Source organism: Maniola hyperantus, chromosome 23, assembly GCF_902806685.2.
Source record: "Maniola hyperantus chromosome 23, iAphHyp1.2, whole genome shotgun sequence".
Lineage (NCBI taxonomy): Eukaryota > Metazoa > Arthropoda > Insecta > Lepidoptera > Nymphalidae > Maniola > Maniola hyperantus.
Genome location: NC_048558.1, coordinates 6,179,542 through 6,200,534, shown reverse-complemented (window position 1 = coordinate 6,200,534; position 20,993 = coordinate 6,179,542). Strand labels below are relative to the sequence as shown.

General features: G+C 37.8%; 1 protein-coding gene across 43 annotated transcripts in view; it reads right to left on the bottom strand.

Moving 5' to 3' along the window:
* Positions 1–20,993, bottom strand: part of bt (projectin protein bent) — a 161,294-nt gene that overhangs the window by 15,957 nt on the left and 124,344 nt on the right. For 33 of the 43 annotated variants that reach the window (XM_069506366.1, XM_069506364.1, XM_069506367.1 and 30 more), the window contains 20 exons: positions 20,372–20,530; positions 19,599–19,803; positions 18,806–18,942; positions 18,133–18,342; positions 17,252–17,607; positions 16,427–16,547; positions 15,886–16,083; positions 15,218–15,337; positions 13,908–14,072; positions 13,166–13,336; positions 12,577–12,693; positions 11,864–12,029; positions 11,420–11,580; positions 10,929–11,087; positions 9,728–9,769; positions 7,680–7,887; positions 6,805–6,991; positions 5,935–6,089; positions 4,888–5,040; positions 3,589–3,718 (listed from right to left, as the gene is read on the bottom strand). In XM_069506366.1, the coding sequence (XP_069362467.1) occupies positions 3,589–3,718; positions 4,888–5,040; positions 5,935–6,089; positions 6,805–6,991; positions 7,680–7,887; positions 9,728–9,769; positions 10,929–11,087; positions 11,420–11,580; positions 11,864–12,029; positions 12,577–12,693; positions 13,166–13,336; positions 13,908–14,072; positions 15,218–15,337; positions 15,886–16,083; positions 16,427–16,547; positions 17,252–17,607; positions 18,133–18,342; positions 18,806–18,942; positions 19,599–19,803; positions 20,372–20,530 (3,320 nt within the window). The remainder of the gene's footprint in view (positions 1–3,588; positions 3,719–4,887; positions 5,041–5,934; positions 6,090–6,804; positions 6,992–7,679; positions 7,888–9,727; positions 9,770–10,928; positions 11,088–11,419; positions 11,581–11,863; positions 12,030–12,576; positions 12,694–13,165; positions 13,337–13,907; positions 14,073–15,217; positions 15,338–15,885; positions 16,084–16,426; positions 16,548–17,251; positions 17,608–18,132; positions 18,343–18,805; positions 18,943–19,598; positions 19,804–20,371; positions 20,531–20,993) is intronic. The other 10 variants (XM_069506369.1, XM_069506374.1, XM_069506386.1 and 7 more) reach the window with 1 other exon arrangement.

Below are 20,993 nucleotides of genomic sequence, written 5' to 3'. Positions count from 1 at the left end.
GATTTGGAGGGAGTTTTTCCCTGAATAAAACAGTTTATTTCCTTATACAATCTTTTATTTTGTCTCCTACCTACAACCACGCCCTAGCTTATTGATAACGAACTAAGGTTTAGGCTCTCAGTAGGTTATTTCCTGACTCTATTGTCTCTATATTTACTGATGCTAATCTAGCATCAGAAGTGGGATACGATATGGCTGAATTGTGCCTTTTCTAATGCAGTTTGTACAAGTTTCAGAAATACCGGCCATTTCGGATGGCTTTGTGAAAAGCCATCAAAGATGTTACAACAGGCGTTGTGATGACTGACGTCCACGAGAGGTACCACAATGGACATTGGATACCCTTAATCTGGATACCCTAAATCGGTATGGAAGCTTATTTTGTTCAAAGTGTTGTGAAAGTGAAAAAAAAAGTGTTTTTGCGAGACTATTTTTTTCAGGCAGGTAGGCCTTAAAAAGTTTTATTGCGTAATCATGGACCTATTAATACTCTGCGTAATGTAGTAACACAAACTAATTGTATTATAGAAAAGATGTGGGTACTAAATAAATAATTTTTTTGCGGGTAATTTTGTATTCAGTATAGATGTTCTGTTTCAATGACTCAGATTAATGTTTGAAGGTGTTTAATCGCATGATGTCCCAGCTAGTAACACAAATCGATATTACGTAAATTAATGTTAAAAATTTGCAGGTAGTTAGTTGATATGGAATTTTTATTAAATGATCATACGATAAAATGTGGTTAAATGTCAGACTGACCGAGCGGTGAAAAACTAAAGCAAGTTTGTCAGTAAATATTTACTGATGGTTAATTTGTGTTCTATTTTAATTTCCGTCTGACGTCTAGCCGTATATTTGTAATTTATATGATAGTGATATTGTTGACATTGAATCATTGAATATTGTTTTACGAGTGATGAGTCATCTTACTTTTTTTTTAGTTATGTTCTTGAGGCATTTCCTATGTAAGTACTTCGAGAACGAAGTACTTTTCAGGTTGGCCGAATAGATGTTTATTAATTATTTATGTGTTACATAATGACAGAGAAAAAAAAGAACAAAAAAAAAAAAAAAAAAAATTTTTTGTTGTAGTTTTGTTTCAGAAATACACATTCCATCATTCGTTAAATGTTGATGATTCATTGATCAGAAATTGCGATTAGCATGGCCATTTTGTTTTTTTGCTATTGTCTTTGCATCGGAGTTCTCACTCGCGAAACATAGAGATGAAAGATTTGTGATACCTACCTACAATAATTTAGAAATTTTGTTTGGGTTTATTTTTGTAGTTTTTATATAAGGATAGGTTAGGCTGCTGATGTCTTATCCTGTTGCTATGCCGCTAAGTCCCATTCAGCAGGGGAATAGGTACCTTGTAATAAAGGCCGGAGGCAATTGTCAGATTATAGAATAGTAGCTACTGATTGTTTGATGTCATTGTTTTTTTATAAATACCCACCGTTATGTAATGTGATGTAATGGATCTGCCAAACCACACTTGGCCAGCGTGGTGGACTATGGTCAAACCTGAAACCTAAATTTAGAATATTGGAGTTTAGAGATTCTTGACTACCCACTTGTGTTTGATATTTTTTAATTCCGTAGGTTTTTGTTTTGAATAATACTTTTTATTTTCTGACGTTTTTGATGTTTGAAATGTTTTAATTTTTGAACATGGATTTTTTTGTATTTAACTATTTTTGATATTGATTACTTCTTTGACGATCTTTTTAATGTAAATTATTTTTGTGTGATATTTTTTGACATTTTAATTTTTGGTACCTACCTTCATATGTTTTTATTTACTACCTTTTTGGATTTTATATTTTATTTATGAAAAATTGTATAGTGGTAGGTATATGGATCAAAACCAATGGTGTTAAGGGACAATTTTATGATGTTTACGATGTTGCCTTAAAACCAATGGTGTTGAAGGATATTTTGTAGATGATACTTTAAAACGTTGGAACCAACGGTGTTGAAAAGTATTTTTATAATATCGCTTTAATACCAGTGGTGTTAAAAATATTTTTTGATATTGGTTTAAAACCAATGGGGTTAAAGGATATCTTGTTTGGAAACATAATATGTGCTGTGGCGAGAAAAATATATCTTGTATTTTTTAGAGCAAACTGTGTGGTGATTTTGAACATGTTTTATTTTATTTTATGGTGGCCACAGACATGTTGTTTGAAAAAAATGTTTTGATGTTGTTTAACAACTTTATTTACTTAACGAATTTTTTGTTTTTATTTTATTGCTTCGAGAACGAAGCAATTGTCAGTTTGGCCGTATAAGATAAATGGTTAGAGTTGCTATTTATTTCTTGAAATTGCTACTAAACTCTTTAGATTTTGCTTAAGAATTAATTCTAAACCATAGATATTATATTTGTAAACAGAGGCACGTCAAAATGATAGACAAAATACTACAGACGTGACAGAACAATTAACAGATTATAAATGGCAAATCTATGGTACTTACATGGCAAAACATAATAAAGATTTTATTATATTTTAGAAATAAAGTAATTGTAGATTTAAATAGAGTATAATGTGGTATTTAAAGTATATAAATTTAGTAGAGTTTAAACTCTATTGACTCTATTGAATTTAATCTTTACATGGTATCACTATATTTTTATACAGAGGGTGGGAGTTAATCCCAGCCTATAAATGGCTCTGCTTTGACGGTAGAAATCATTAATTTTCCTATTTTTAAGAAGAAGCTGTGACATACCTACAGGTACGAATATTGTTGATTTTATATTTCAATTGTTGTACTATGTATGTTGATTTATGTATTGTTCAAATGTGTAATTGGTATTTCAAAATAGACACCGCCGAGTTTTTTCTTGCCAGTTCTTTCTCTCGGTAGATATGCTTTTTCGAACTGGCGGTAGATTTTTCTTAAAGGAAATAATAAATTATTTAATGATAAAGCAATAAGTAATGGTAAAGATAAACTTTGATTTGGAGGGAGTTTTTCCCTGAATAAAACAGTTTATTTCCTTATACAATCTTTTATTTTGTCTCCTACCTACAACCACGCCCTAGCTTATTGATAACGAACTAAGGTTTAGGCTCTCAGTAGGTTATTTCCTGACTCTATTGTCTCTATACTTCTGAGGCTAATCTAGCAAGTGCACAAAAGCCCTAAGTCTAAATCACGTTAGGGAATAGGGGTCCATTGTATGCAAGTTTAAACATCACTACCCATATAATAATTTGCAAAAGTGTGTTTGTTTGTTAGTTTATTGGTTTATCCTTCAATCACGTCGCAATGGAGGAACGGATCAACGTGATTTTTTGCATGGATATAAATATGAGCTAGAGAGTGGCATAGGCTACTTTTTATTCCGGAAATGTCCACGGGATTTTAAAAACCTGAAATTCAAGCGGAAAAAATCTTGGGCATCACCTAGTGAGTGATAAATGATTAATAGAGCAGAGAATTATCCAGATTAGTCTGTCAGTCACAGTAGTAACTGTGAAAAAACTGCCAGCAAAACTATCTTCTAATGGACCCTTTACATCCATAGACTTCAATATTGTGCAAGAGCGTTCTATAATGTAGAATACGTGCCTCGTATCGCTGTCGTAGTCTGTTACGCATCTGTTCGTATCTTCTGGCCTCGATAACTGCTGTCCTGGCCGCGGTGGCGTCACCGGCCAGCCATTTATGAGCGAGACACTCGTGAGCTGTTAGACGCTTTCTGAAATAGGAATTAAGTATGAGATCTTACTACCAATAAGAAATGGAACTCGATTCTCTTCGAAGAAGGGGAATAATAATATAGCTCAACCAGATAAGCTTTTTTTCCAATACGAATACTTCAGATCTGCAAGTTTTCTTAAAACGTGTTTCTGAACAAAAGAGCACACGAGTAATTGTAAGATTTTTTCTTTTGACACAGCAAAAAACCACGAAGGTAAAGGAAAAAGGAAGTAAAATATGTACAGGCTAACCGTTTTAGAAGAATGAATATAGGTCGGTTGGTTTACGGCTGATCAGAATCGGTTCTAAACACTATTATGGAACACAATGAGTGTTTTGAGTTGAGCTGAGTTTGTTGTGGGCTCTTCTCAGACCTGGGCGCGTTTGGAACCCTCGTAGCTTTAGTTTTAAGTTTGCGTAATAATTATCACCACTATATCTTACAAATGTAACACCATACCAGACCATCAATACGAGTAATTTATTACCTATTTTAAATAAATCATTTGACTTTGACTTTGACAATATCACACGCGTAAATGTATCGCACCAAATAACGTTTCAAAAATTATCAAGCATTTAGTTTTATATTACTTACAGTACGCGGCCGAAAGTGATGAGCATCGACCTTTAGAATGACATTTCATGTTTGTAGAGCGTTGTCTCTGTCACTCATACCCACATGACGTTTTGTCGATCTCAACGACCGAGACAGTGCTCTACAAAAATGCTATCTCCTTGTAAAGATCGATGTGCATCACTTTTGGCAGCGTACTGTATTTCATGTGTGACTATAAATTTTTGTCTGTAAATAGATCGAAATACTTCTAAAATCTTCGTGAACTACCGCATTGCATTTATCTAAATATATAAAAGGAAAAGGTGACTAACTGACTGACTGACTGATCTATCAACGCACAGCTCAAACTACTGGACGGATTGGGCTGAAATTTGGCATGCAGACAGCTATTATGACGTAGGCATCCGCTAAGAAAGGATTTTTGAAAATTCAACCCCTAAGGAGGTGAAATAGGGGTTTGAAATAAATGTGGTCCACGCGGACGAAGTCGCGCGCATAAGCTAGTAATATTCTATACTAAAAGGCAGGAATGGTTTCGGAGGTCAAGATTTACTCTGGGTCGTTGAGCAATCGAACTTAGTACTTACTCTTTGCTCTTGACCAATAGTCGTTTGATGAAGTCCTTGGCATCATCTGAGACGTGTTGGAAGGCCTCCTCGTCGAACTCCCAGTCGCAAGCCTTCACGTTCTTCAGGGTTTCGATGTCGTTGTTACCCGCGAAAGGCGATAGACCGGACAGTCTAAAGAAAAAAATATCAAAAAAATCATATAAATTATTGCGAATTTATTTAATTGGAAAAAACAAAACTGTCAAAAATCCAGATTCTCTACAAAATTACCTACGTTTGGAAATTATCTTCGGATCACCTTCAAAGCTTGGCCAACGATTGTCAATATTTTTTTTTTTAATATTTTATTCGTCTTAGGCGCGCGCAAGATCATGATCTCACCTGATGGGAAGTGATGACGTGGCCTAATATGGGACGCCTAGAAAGCATATTCACTCTTGTTTAGTTTTGTACAAAGTATAGAGTCCACTATCTGATACTGTGAAGAGTTTATGCAAAATTATGTTGTTCCCAAATTGGTATGTTGTACACAGGCGAGGCAAGTGCTAGCTTTAATACCAAATTTATTATAGCTTGATCTTGGCTTAGTTTGCTGGTCCAAATTATTGGTGGGGTTCGCACGCTAACACTTGTACCCTTTGGTCAACTAAAATACCTGGTCTCGGACCTGGTACTGATAATCTATATATACAATAGGAAAAGCTGACTGACTGATCTGTCAACGCACAGCTCAAACTACTGGACGGATCGTGCTGAAATTTGGCATGCAGATAGCTATTTTGACGTGGACATCTGCTAGAAAGGATTTTCGCAAAGTCAACCCCTAACGGCAGTTACGCACTCATCCGATCCGAATCCGTGAAAATACGTTCCATTTTGTGCTATATGTATGTATTTGACATAATATGTCGGGGATAATCGCTGGTATTCTCACGGATGGCGGATAGAACTCGGATGACAGAAGCGCAGTGCGTAATTGCCGTAAGGGGGTAAAATAGGGCTTTGAAATTAGTGTAATCCACGCGGACGAAGTCGCAGGCATAAGCTAGTGATAAATATACTCACAGTACGTAAGAGAGCACGCCAACGGCCCACATGTCAGTGTAGAAGCCAACGGGCTCGCGCTCTACAATTTCTGGCGCAGCGAATTCCGCCGTACCAGTGGAGATCTTCACTACTTCGTTCGGGTCTAGTTTCGTGGCTAGGCCGAAATCGATGATCTGTTGAAAGAATACATAGGTATTAGAAAAATAATACTTTTTAAAGATAACTGTGTTGTCAAATACTTTGCAGTTTTTGATATAAATCAATCATAGCTATCTCTTTCTAAAAGTCGATGTACTTTATTTTCTCTTTGTTTTGTCTTTGTCACTCATACGTATGTGACGTTTTGTCGGTCTCAACGACAGAGACAATGCTCTACCCGCTATCCCTTTCTAAAAGTCGATGTACATTATATTCTGCCGCGTACTGTACCATAGTTCGTACAACCGATAGACGTTGGGGTCCCAAGGTGCTAGAATGACGACCTCGCACCGGAAGACGCAGTGTTGGAAGACCCCCCACTAGGTGGACGGACGACATCAGACGAGTCGCAGGGAGCCGCTGGAGTCCGCCTCGGCACCTTCTAATCGGAGGTCGGGGGTTCGATCCCTGGAGGTGCGCACCTCTAACTTTTTGGAGTTATGTGCGTTTTAATTAATCAACTACGCTTGCTTTAACGGTGAAGGAAAACATCGTGAGGAAATCTGCATTCCTGAGAGTTCTCCATAATGTCCTCAAAGGTGTGTGAAGTCTACCAATCCGCACATGGCCAGCGTGGTAGACTATGGCCAAAATCCTTCTCACTTTGAGAGGAGACCCGTGCCTTGTAGTGAGCCGGCGATGGGTTGATCATGATGATGGTGACTGTACCTATATTATGATAAGTCTTACCTTGACGTCAGTGCCAGTTCTGGTGGTGCACATAACGTTCTCTGGCTTGAGATCGAGATGAATGATGTTCTGTTCGTGCATATGCTTGACTCCCTCGCACACTTGGCGCATGTAGTGCGCCGCTTCCGCCTCGCTCATGTTGTAGCCAGGCTCAGTGATGCGCTCGAATAGCTCACCGCCCGATAGGCTAGGGATTAGAACAGATCAACTTATAGAACTTACAATAATTTGAGGGAACTTGAGGGTGAACCGGATTGAAATGTCTAAAGTTAAAAATTGTAGTTGCATTTAGTTGTGTGATTACACAGATCCTTGCAAAGTTTAAGCGATAAATCAAAAATTAATCAAAATCAAAATATTGTTTATCTACCATTGGTTCGGAATGCCTTATCTACAGAGGAGAACCAGCAAGTAACGAAAAATAATTCGTCGAAAAATTATTTGAAGCAATTGCGTGATTTTTTCACTAGTTCACTAATTCTGTGACTTTGATAGCGTCACAGCAGAATGCAGTCATACTGACAACGCATGATACAACGCAACGATCAACATTAGTGCAACGTCTCGTTGTATTAATTATACAACGCAATTACGCGATCATCGCAAGTTCGCGCGAATTTTACGGGTACGAACGCGCGATCTGACATACTGATCTCTAATAGGAGTCCTCTTGGCATTCGCGTGACGATCGCGTATTCGCGTTCTATTTGACGCAAGCACGCGATGGTCGCATCGCTTACTCGCGCGATGATCGCGCAATCACGTTGTATTAGGACAACGTCTGATGTTGCAGATATTCATCCGAGACGGTAATCAAATCACTTAACAGGTAACTGACTTTGCTCGCTATTCATTTTTATAAAAAATATACTCACAACTCGAAGATCAGAACCATTTCGTCATCGTCTTCAAACGCATCGTGCAAGTTGATCAGCTTGCGGTGATGCAACTGGTTCATTATGTCTATCTCTTTCTTTATTAGCTCCTTCTCCATCGCACTCGCGACCGGGATGAACTTAGCCGCGAAGTAGTTGCCAGTGGAGCGTTCTCGGCATCGATGCACTACGCCGAATGCGCCTGTGCCTACAACAGTTGGAAAAACCTTATGCGTGTGCAATTTTTGAGTTTTCAGAGGTCTTAGAAGGTCTAATAAACTTAAAAAGGAAAACATACTTCTCCGGGGAAACGCTGAACGGAAAAAGAAAAGGAAAAGCAAACGCTATGCCCGATGCTTAAATGTAGAGGATCCTTGATGCGTATAAATGGAAAGCATGCGCGCTGTGTACCTACGCATGGTATGACGTTAAGTTGTGCGTTTGTGCCATAGACAAGATACTTAATGGTACTGATGCTGAGCACACCTAAATTTTAGAGTATTCGCATCCTCTTCTTACTTATGTAATATGAAAAGGACAGACACAGTTTGACAGTTTTAAATTTAATTTAGAGCCGTCAAACTGCGTAACTTTAGCTGCCAGTCGCGAGCCTATTTTTTAAATTTGTTTTTGCACTAAAATTTAGAATCTTCAAATGTATTCACGTTCCGTCCCGTTTTAGCAATATTAAAAGGCAAAAGATGGAGGTACTCTAAATTTAGTTAAGAGAAAGATAACAAAATCGGCCGCAATGTTTGTGCGCACCAAAGCACCCAGAACACTATATTTCATCTTCTGCGTTTGTACGTTTCGTTTTCATACGCACCAAGAAACTCCTACCTTTAGGCGTTAGATTTTTCACTGGTGTCACGATTTTGTTCGGGCTAAGAACGTATTAAGTGCTGTGAATAGCGTGTCGCCTACGCGTATTGTCAAAAAGCGATTTATTTACCTTTTAAGTAAAAATAAACACCTACAGTGAATTTATTGGATGCTTTCAATTGACCTGATGAGAAAGAATCTTCTACCAAGAAGTTTTTACATTATAATATGCATTATGCATGTGCAATATTCGGATATAAAGATTTGGAAGATGAAAGGAATAAGTTGATAGCTCGAATGAGCTCTATTCTTCTTGAATTATTTGGTTTTGTTTTGTTTCTTTGGTTTGAACATTTGTGTAAGTGCAAAGTTTGACGTTTTGCAGAATTCTCAAAGTATTGCGGTAAATTTAAGTAACTGTTAGTAGTTCGAATGAAATTTATTCTTATAAGCAAGAGGTTTTACTTTTCTTAGAGCAATATTTATATAGTAAGAACCATTCTTAACATATTTTTTTATATAATTATTCTTAAGCGAAATGGGTGTTTAAAAAGTCCAATACTTCTAAAAAAACATTATGTAATTGATTTTAAATGACAACGAAAATGTTTCGAAAGTTTTATGATTGGTTTCTTGCTGAGCAAGACAGTTTTTGGCTACCTTTTAGGGTTACGACGAAAATACGACGACATTTTGTATGGAAGTGTAAACAGTAAAAAAAAAATTACTAAAAGTAAAGCTCAAACCGTGCATAAATATGTTCGCGTAAGTATATAAGCAAATTTTTATAAATAAGTACTACAAATATAATAATAAAGATATACCTAACATAGTGTATTTTTAGAGATAAATAAAAAAATGTGTTTCAAATGTTGTGTCCCGGGAGTTTTGTAAAATAAACTTTTTTAAAGATTAAAAATAATAGATAAACTCATTAAACTTAATATAAGTTATAGTTTACAGGGTTAAGCTATGTTTAAAAATAAGTTAAGTATATTTTATTTCAGTTATGTAGTCTTGTAAGCCTACTTCAATTCAAACTTCTAGTAATCATGTCAACTTTTTAATAAAATCGTTATATCTGTGGTTTAACGTGCCGGTAAGCGAGTGTAGTAATAATAGTAAAAATATACGTATAACATAATAATAATATAAATAGTATGCGTGTGAGAGAGAGATGCAGATATAGAAAGAGATGCACTACATCGATCTATTCACACACAGACCTTCCCTGGGTTTCCGTTTAGAAGAAGCTCTCACGAAGTCACCTGCGAAATTCGACACTGTTTTTATGGACGCAAGATTTAAAATTGAACTACATTGTTAGTTTAGTGTTAAAAAAATCTCTATAAGTCTCTCTCAAGCAACTTCGTGAGTTTTTAGTACTACACTTTGCTGACATGCTTAGGAGCGTGTATTTTTATTTGTTTAAATATCCATATGTAAGTTATACCATGCTAATTAAAAAATTTATCACCTATATTACCAAAATTATATTTAAAAGTAGGTACATGGTACGTAACATAAGAAGGTAATTTTTTTAAGTTTTTTTCTGATTTTGAAAATAAAATGTATGTAAATTATTATAAAACATGTGCTAATTCAGTCTAAATGCAGTTATAAAATACGATTATTAAGATCTAAAATCTTCTGCAAGCATTCGTGCAAAATAATTTTTTTTTTACTTTGATATTTTGTATGTATAAACTTCATTATACGCATAGCTTTTCTAAATTTTACTTACCCCTATATATACGGAAAGCATGTAAAAATTAAGAAAACATTGATAAAATATCAGGCTTTCCTTTTCTTTGTTTTTCTTTTTGGCACGTGGCCAAAATCACAACTAACGCAAACTAAATGTCGACACAAGTATAGTACCTATACGATCTGTCGATAAGTATATTCTAGTTATCGACAGATTACAGATACTATTAATTTCGGCCATTAGTTTAGTTTATAATGCGTACAAAATGAGATTTCACTCGCCATTTTAAATCTACGTGTCATTTAGAGCCTCAATAGCTCAACGGGTAAAGGAGTTAACTGAAAACCGTAAGGTCGACGGTTCAAACCCCGCCCGTTGCACTATTGTCGTACCTACTCCTAGCACAAGCCTGACGCTTAGTTGGAGCGGAAAGGGGAATATTAGTCATTTAACATGATTAATATTCTTTTTTAAATTAGACAAAAATTGACATGTCAAAAGTACGGTTCACCTTTAAAATAAGGGCCAGAATCGTACTTTTGACATGACAGTTGACACAACACAAGAGTAAAAATGGCGAGTGAGTTCTCATTTTGTACAGAGATTGTGTGCAACAGAATCAGTCCCATTTTATCAATAACTAAACAGATTTTTTTTGGTTAAATCTCTACACTACCACACTAAACTCTCCATAGCACTGCTATGCATACCGTACTCACCAATCTCCTCGAGTATGTCGTACTTGTCGTACACGGAGCACGTCCGGATGTCGACCGGCTGCGGCACGTACTTGCTGTAGATGTCGAATACGTAGCTGTCGTAGTCCTTGACCGGACCATGGTCGGCGTTTGTGCGGATCTTCTTGCCAGTTTCGTCAACTGTGAAAGAAATAAAGGCATTAAAACATCATCAAAATCATTGATTGCTAGGCTTATAACTGGGTCATCATCATCATCATCAATCGATCGACGTCCATTGCTGCACTTGGGTATCTTGTATCGACCGTGCTTGGTAGGCGTGTTGGTTTTCGCAGGTATCGATAGGTTGCACCGGCGTCGCTGCTACTCAACACCAGTTTGTGCTATTTATCCAGTCTAGCCAATTTGAAATTATTATAATGCCATTTGTCAGTCGCCATATTCGGATTTTTAGGTAAACTATTTGTCCTAACAAAGTTATAAATGGTGGTTCATTATCAGTAACAACTCACCAGGGTATTCCTTCTTCTTGAATTCTTTCTTGACGATGGCCTTGGTTTGTATAAGCGAGGTTGGTTCGCTGGGCTCTGATCTGCCGTAAATGTTCTCAGCGTATACGCGGAATTCATACTGCTTGCCTGGTACTAAGTTTGTGACCGCCATTGTCGTGAATCTGTGTCAAAAAAAAACAATTTTACAGTCTTGTGTGAATAATATAATCATTACATTATATCGTGTTAAATAAAAAAATTGATCTTAAGATTATATTGATTTTTCAATGAATAAATCATAAATAGTTATATGACATTAATAGGTAATCTTTGAGGAAAGTTGAGGATTGAAACATAATTAAATTTATGTGCGCTATTAATTGCGATTTTTTTCAGTTTAAGTTTAACAGTTAAATATTTGGTGGGAATAACATACTATGGGCATTCAAAAGGTAGCTTTCTAACCTGGTGTTTCCAACCCTTATCCAGCTTGACATGGGATGTTCTCTCTTCTCGACAAGGTAGTTGGTGATGTCTGATCCACCGTCCCAAACTGGTGCTTTCCAGGACAATGCCAAAGATTCCACACCAATGTTGTCCACTGATGGGAATCTTGGTGGATCTGGACGATCTGTAATGGGGATAACAAACAAGATTATAAAATACCTTTGCAAAAGTTTTAAGACGCATGTGAAAGGTTTTTATTTGAAGCTACATCCAAGCTTCTCAAACCAGTTTAAGTAATTGGGCATTGTAGTTACTGTAGCGATATACTATGGTCATAATATTATGCTAATCATTACTGGAATGATAAACTATAGGGCTTATGTTTGGTCACCTCAAAAACGCTGAACTTGTCAAAGCCATCAACCCTTCACCGGCCTACTACTGAGAATGGGTCACCTCTCAGAATGAGAAGGGTTTAGGTTACTACGCTGGTCTAATGTGAATCGGCAAACAGAATGACAAACACACACCTCTCAAAACATTATGGAGAACTCTTGTACATGCACGTTTCCTCACGATGTTTCCTTCGCCGTGAAAGCAAGTGATATTCAATTGGTAGTCAAAATATGTATTTGGCTTTGAAAGGTTGGAAGAGGAATAGCTAATTTGTCTACTATTGTCTATTAAAATACTATGGATACTATAGATTTTAAAGTAGAAATGCTACTCACCGCTAATTTCAATGTTAATAATGGCGGAATCTTGTCCCAATTCGTTTTCGGCAGTGAGTCTGTACGGTCCAGAATCCATTTTGCTGGCGTCGCGGATAGTGAGGATGGCATGGCGTTCTGAAATATATAAATAATTATAAAAATACATTCCTGAAAGGTCGGCAACGCATTGGTGGTTCCTCTGGTACCGCAAATGTTCATAGGCGCATGGCAATTAACATCAGGTGATACGCCTGTTGGTTTGCTCACTATTTTCATTAAGAAAAAAAAACTATCTAGAATGGTGTCAAATAATCTAAAGCAAAATATACCCCATATATCGCTTATTTAAAATGACGACCAAAACAGTATGTCCGATGGGGTTGACATAAATTTTCAAGCTGAAAACTTTTATTTGAAGTATTTATATTGTTTCATTTAATTAGAAATACTATGGCCAGGGCTTAAAATCATATCATTTTTTTACTGTAAGATTTTAGTACATTTGACTTTTATAGCAATGTTCTGTTTGAGTTTTATTGACAACTAAACAGAAACTGAACTATTCTATACAAAGTCGAAAAGTATCAACAAACATATTATATCTGACCTTTTCTCTCAACGTGGTAATGAAGTCCAGACTCGATAGTCTCTCCCTCTCGCACCCACGTGAGCTTCGGTATGGGGTGTCCAGTGAACGGTATCTTGATGACGACGTTTTCACCCTTGTCGAAGTACGCTGTGACCCTGAATCTGGGTGGTACGTTCAGTTTTGGCGCAGCTGGAAAAAGGTCAGTTTTTTAGAAAAATATATTATAGTTAAGAATGAGACCGAGATGTACAGAGCGCACTTTGACTTTACTCAGAAGAATTATAACGAGCCAAATTTATGTAGATATATAAAATTTGCCTTGTTTTAACTACGTCTCAACTCTGAGCAAAATCACATTGTACTTTAAGTCATTTGACATTTTCATGTTTGTATATTGTCTTTAGCTTTCAAATTAGTTCGGTGAGTTCGGTCCATATTCCGATTATTTTTGGCAACCTTAAAATTGCGTAATGAATTGAACCGTCACATTAACGTACGCTTTTTAAATAAAGAGATTAAGGGGTCTGAGTACCCATATGATTTTGAAATGACAATTGAAGGTCAACAGCATCAGTATCATGTCATATGAGGTAATGTTCTTAATGATTGTCAAAAAAAACTTAGTGGTCCACCAAAAAAAATATTTAGTAGGGTTCACAATTTGAAACGTACGAACTGCTGGTAATTCTAGTTTGCCACTCAATAAACACAGAAGAAGCTCCATTCCAGCGTAAATCCTGTAAATAAAGGTATAACTTACTCATAATCAACAGTTCCGCCCTGGTGCTCTTAACACCGGCCTTGTTGACCGCTCGGCACACGTACTCGTCAGCGTCTTCACCGAACACGTCCATGACTGTGAGGAAGTGGTTGTCTCCCTCACTCCAGATGCGGTGGCGAGGACCGTTGGTGATTTCACGCGCACCTGACAGAAATAACAGAATTATTACTCGTGTTACTAGCTGATCACCTGAAATAAATGCCAAACACAAGAACTGCAAGGACCATAACAAGATGGCGGCCCGACAGAAAAACCAAAAGGTAGAAGAAGAACTAAGAAGGATGAGGAAATTCACACATTCAAAGAACCGCGACAAAAATAAAAAAATGTGGAATAGACCATGACCCATATTTTGTAAGTTTTGTAGGAGATTGTAGACTCAGGATGATAATGATTATTCGTTGGTGGCAATATCGTTCGCGAAGATTTTCTGGTGTTCTGGGAAATTTTTTTTCCGCGGTTAGAAGCAGCTTACGTCTAAGAATGCAAGCTGTATAAAAATGAAGATCAGTTCAACAACTTTGTTGTCAAAGGTGGGAATATGGGAATGGAAAATCTCAAGTCAACCTTGATTCAAGAATTAAATTGGATATTCTAAAACATTGAGTAGTTAGCAAATTCTAGAGAAAAGAGAGTCCAGTACTTTACTTAGCCTCTAAAACTTGAGGCATCTTTAAGAGAATAAAATTTATTCATACATTTCAAGAGTTAAACATTTTATGATTTGCATGATGCATCTTTTAATGAAATCACGGCAACGTTAAAATTTAAAACAATATGACATGAATAATAATCGAAAAGAGGATAAAATTGTATCATCATGATCAACCCATCGCCGGGTCACTACAGAGCACGGGTCTCCTCTCAGAGTGAGAAGGGTTCTGGCCATAGTCTACCACGCTGGCCATGTGCGGATTGGTAGACTTCACACACCTTTGAGAGCATTATGGAGAACTCTCAGGCATGCAGGTTTCCTCACGATGTTTTCCTTCACCGTTAAAGCCAGTGATAAGTATTTAATTAATTAAAACGCACATAACTCCGAAAAGTTAGAGGTGCGTGCCCGGGATCGAACCCCCGACCTCCGATTAGAAGGCGGACGTCCTAACCACTAGGCTAGAGGCATCATAAAATTTATTCATACATTACAGGAGTTAAACATTTTATGATTTGCATGATGCATCTTTTAATGAAATCACGGCAACGTTAAAATTGAAAACAATATGACATGGACCATCGAAAAAGAGGATAAAATTGTATAGGTATTTGTAATTATGTAGGTTACTCACCCTTATACCAAGTGATGGTCGGCTTCGGTGACCCAGTGATGGTGCACGTGAACTTAGCGTTGTGGTACTGAATGCAGTTGGCGTTCCTCAGTGGCTTCACGACCTCTGGCGGTGTTGCCGCTGGAACAGGGAATATATTGTTGTAATTTATGGATAATTCTGTCATATCTTTTCATCGCTCATACACATACTACAAAAATGCATTGAAACGTAAACACTGGACATTTTTTTGAGGGATAAAGTAGAGGAAGTCTGTAACTGAGTATACGCAAAATAATTTTATTAATAAAGTGACTAGTAACATAGTTCTCAAGGCCAGTATGCTGAAATGATAGTAGTAGGCATCATGTTTGGATCGTAAAAGGTTTTGAGTGGATTCTACGTGTCGGCAAACTTCATTGATTCAACGATAATCAAATTGTCATGTAGTAAGGGTCCAACTTGCTTCCACTTTGGTTAACATTTTGAACATACAAGTACACCAATATGTGTGATACGTGACGTCACTGGGGCTAGTTTGTTTCAATTCCCGACCGATAGCGAAGCGATAAAAGCGAAAGGTATTAAAAGTATTGAAATAATTACATCTTTTAACTTTTTGCTTCCCACTTATGACTAAAAGTTTATATAAATTCACAAGGGGAGATTTTAAAAGTTGGCATACTCACCCTTCGGGTCGACGACCTTGACCTGTTGACTGTTGGTGCTAGGCGGCGACAGACCAGCTTCGTTCTGCGCGATGACCCTGAACTCGTACTGGCGACCCTCGATGAGGTTCGCGCAGTTGAGCTGGTTAGGTACGCAGAGGGTAGGGTTGACGCGTTGCCAGCTCTGTGAGCCAACTTCGCGTTTGTCTACCCAGTAGCCTGAAATGAAAGATATGGTATTGTATTTTTAGGGTTCCGTACCTCAAAAGGAAAAACGGCCCATAATTGTGTGTTAGTAGAGAAACAATTACTTAACCTATGTTAGTACCTATTTATTACTAGCGTAAACTTAAACCAAAAATAAACCATCATAAAAACCTCATAATAAACCCTTATAAAAATATACCATCAGCTCAAAACTTCAGTCTAGTGCTGACGTCACTAAAATGGCGGCCACGCGCATTAGAAATTTGCGGGACTTATAACACTGGTATTTCTACTGTTCCATGATCATCCCCAACAATATTGTTTAGTGAAGCGTTGAATTGATTAACAGTCTCACCCTGTATTCTTGCACCGCCATCGTTTTCGGGCTTATCCCAGTTGAGGTGTACGAAATGTCCACCAACTTCCAAGATGTTGGGAATGCCAGGTGCTGATGGTGGGTCGTAAGGAGCTTTGGCCTGAGAAAAAGGATTACCTTTATTAATATATAGTAACAAGACACTTTTCTGGAGGAGGACTTTTTGACCAATCAGAACGCTCGACGTGTTCCACTGCTAACTTCACTCATAATATACCTAGATTTATTATAATGTCACTATAATGACCCCGTGACATTACAATATTACTAAAGCTAGGCTGTTAAATAGTAAGAAATGAAGTCTACTGACAATCTACCGTTTAATTATTATATATAATATCACTATTTGAAATTGTAATACCACGGCTTTGACAATATACCTGCGACATATTATACAAAGCAGAACATTGTCGCTATTTCATTTTAAGACAACAGCAAGATTCAAAGCATTGAAAATTCATGAGCTGCATCTTTCCTACAGAATAACATAGTCCCATTAGGGCATTTAATCATAAGATTCCCAGGGTTCTAGAATAATTGACAAACATAATTGTATGTATGGAATTGGATTTTGAATTTCAAGGCAGCCCCTTGCATATCTAATGAAAAATTGTGACATGAAAATTTTCTTTTGAATATTTTCCATGTTAATTTTGCTTTGCCTTTTTGAGCAAGGTGGCATAATAGAGGTTAAAATCAGCTTTTATAAAGGTACCTTTTTTAAACTCAATCAACTACCTATCAATTTTTTATTTAGGTATGAGATCACCAACTTATTATACTGGGATAAAAATTTAAACTCACCTTAATCGGGCTAGCACCTTCCAAGCCAGGTCCCATGCCGTTATCATTGGCAGCATGTATCCTGAAGTTATACTCCTGTCCTTCCGTTAACCCAAGTACCGTGAACTTCGTGTCCCGGACACAGGAGGCGATTGTTATCCAGTTGGTACCAGTCATGTCCATCCTCTCAACAATGTAATGGGTGACTGGTAATCCTCCATCGTATGTGGGAGGTTTCCAAGCCAACGTGCACGTATGCCTGGTAATGTCTGAGGCTTCCAATGGTCCTTGAGGCGGTCCGGGCAGTCCGGTTACGGTTATCGAGAATGTGTCGGATATTTCGCCTGAGTTGTTCTTGATTGTGAGTTTGTATGTGCCTGTAGAGAATACAGATTTGTTTTTAAACATATTTTTTTTGCTCAAGCTGGAAGCTGAAAGAAATTTTTGAATTGAATTTACTATTTTATAATATTTATACACGATTTTGAAGAAGAGACAGAAATAAGTCACATTCCGGAGACGGACATAGGCTACTGTTTATAAGAATCTCTTGGGATTTTTAAAAAACTAAATCCACGCTTACGAAGTTGCGGACGTCATTATCTAGTTGAAAAGAAAGGACTGCACTCTTATATTTGTTTTGTTGTATTAGTTGTAGTTTTAAAATTGCTGATCTATTTTAAATTGCAGCATTGAAGTTGATGAGTTCTTACCTAAATGATAGAATACAAAAGGTAGACGTGAATGGAAAGCGATCTTCCGGATTCGTTATAAAAATAGGGGTCCCACAAGGTTCCATTATAGGACCTTTTCTGTTCCTCATTTACATAAATGACCTGTCTTTATGGTCTGACGTTTTAATTTTTATTTTTTGATGCAAGATTAACAGCCTAATTACTTACCCATATCATCCTTAGTGATGTCCTTAATGAATATAAGGATGTAGTCATCGAACACCGTGTATTTGAAGTGAGGCGTCTCAGACAGCTTGTGGCCATCTTTACTGATGGTGACGTCCACGGGCTGGTCTCCGGAGTAAAGGATCTTGATCTTCGTGTTGTCGTGCTCTGGCAGGTTGAGGTCACCTGGCATTCGCGTGATGCGTGGTGGGCCTGGAACATAAATTGTGTTAATATTTGACTTAAGAAGTTTTGTCGGATTGAAGTAACGTTCAAACATCACTGCCGCTTAAATTGGCCGCCAAACAGTATAGCTGTTTTGAAGTCGCCATCTTTCATTGAGGTTAAGGTACCAAGTAGTTAGTTATAGATTAAAAGTTTCTTCAACCGCGGCTTATGGTTTATTCGATGATAAATTGAGCTCTGGGCTGCGATCTTATCGTGTTAAGTGACGATGCAAGCAAAGATGGAAGTGGGCTAAATTAGAAGGGCTGGCAGTTTAATTAAATCTACACCCCTAATTAATTTCTACATAACATCATACCAGAACGCTCAATCTCTTGGCGGCATGTCGTGTAATCGCTTAGTTGGTAGTAACTAGCCACGAAAACGCTGATTTAGTCGTATATCAGTGATTTTGCCGATGTTTCTCATACGTAAAATGAGTAATACTTACTTCCAATCTTGAGATGCGAAGTACAGTAAATGCTGCCGAGGCTGTTGCTAGCCTCGCATGTGTAGTCGCCCTCGTCCGCGTCTGTCGCTTCTAGGATGTTCAGTCTTAGCGTACCCTCGCGAGACTCCGCGATTAGTCTGTGCGACAAGAAATGGCAAGTGAAAAAAAAAAAACATTTTTATACCAATTTCAAGGAGTTTGGGTTTCAAGTTCAACAATCTTCATGAAAAAATAAGATATCCAAAAAGTCTTTACAAAGCCATCGCGGAAGTATGATGGTTGGTCAGTTCTGTAGTATGAACAAGTGAAAAATATGAGTCTTGTCTTTTCCTCCCTAAACTTGGTTTGACTTGTCAAGCCAAGCCTAGTAAGAAAAATTTGGGAGCAAAAATTTGTCCACGAAACTGGCCAGGGCAGATAATGTCCTAAACAAATACAACAGAAAAAGAGTAAATTTGTCTAAAGTAAGAAACGGCTCCTAATTGACAAGAACTAATCCCTAGAAAAATATGTGACAGGAAACTTAGTGGTATACTAGGTTATGCTCGCGACTTCGTCCGCGTATAATATAAATTTCAAACCCCTATTTCACCCCCTTAGGGGTTGAATTTTCAAAAATCCTCTCTTAGCGGATGTCTACATGCATTTGGCATGCAGATGTAATAGCTATCTGCATGCCAAATTTCAGCCCGATCCGTCCAGTAGTTTGAGCTGTGCGTTGATAGATCAGTCAGTCAGTCAGTCAGTCACCTTTTCCTTTTATATATTTAGATTAAGCTAAATGCACACTGACCTTGCGCCAAGCACAACTTCTCTGCCATTCTTCAGCCAGCGGCCAGTGGGCACTGGGCTGCCAGATGCAACACACTCGAGAGTGTAAGGCCTGCCAAGAGGCGCACATATCGTGGGCGACATCTGTTTGAGCCATTCCGGCTTAGCTCCACCGACTTCTTCGCCGGTTCGCACTGGTGTTGTGCAGCTTGATGGTTCGGATTTACCTGTGGATTTTTTAAATCAATAAAATCTCCTTTAGGGTGCTTAAGAGAAGACGTGTTTAGCAGACCAATCCCAATTTTTTTTCAATATAGGCACACGCCTAAAAATTGTGCTATGACTAAGATCACACCTGATGAAGTGGACTAAGATGGGGGACGCGATTGCCTTGAAGGTACATATGCTTTAAAGTGTTTTAAAGATATCCGGATTACAATTGGTAGGAAACACTGATGTGCGTGCTGATTCTCTAACTCACTGTCTAATACTGAATGATACTGAGCTCATTTGACATTTACTTTTAATCCATTGAAGGTTTCCTACGAAAAAATATTATAATATGACTCAGTGAAGCAGCAATGTAGAAGCAACCAATGTCATATTGCTCGGTGGTTTCAATGTTCAGCCCGCAGGAAGAGTATTCCAAACCTTTAACTATGCGTTTAAGGAATAATAACGCAAAGCGTTTTGTGCGTGAAGAAGGAATGTCGCCAACATAGGGGTGGAAATTCACTCAGCGCCTTACGGTACAGTGATAAAAAGGCGAAGGGGGACAAGAGGAGTCAAACTTACCAGCAGAATTAACAGCAATAATCCTAAACTCAAAATCAGCCTTTTCACTGAGGTTGAGCGCTGTGAAGGTAGTATCTTGAACGGAGTAATCGTTGGTCTTGACCCAGACAGAGCTTGTGAGCTCACGGCGTTCGATGATGTAGCCGGTAACACGAGAACCTGAGAACAAAAGTAAGTCTTTTCTGTTATATTTATAATTTAAGTTTGTAACTGTGGCGTCACCCGGGTCACAGCTGAAAATCAGCGTCCTGCATCTTATGTGTGTTAACGCATATGATGCAGGACATTATGCTGAGCTGTACACCCATTTGGGGTGGTGTCACAGATGAAAATGTTACATTTGTACTTTGTTTTTATCTGTGACACCAACAACAAATAAATGCATTTTCTTTTCTTTTTCTTTTTTCTTTATGAAGATAAAGATTCAGTGAAAAAGTCAACATACGACGACGACGACAGGGTCTTCTCCGGTACGGGCCTCGAGGCAAGGCCTCCTTACCCGGGTGAGGCACAGAGCAACTTTGTACCCTGGTGGATATCTTTCAGCCGGGATTTCCCCGGCTAGGGCCCGCCATCTTAGCTTATGGCCCCAGTGGGCTAGTTGTACATCCGATTGTTCTCT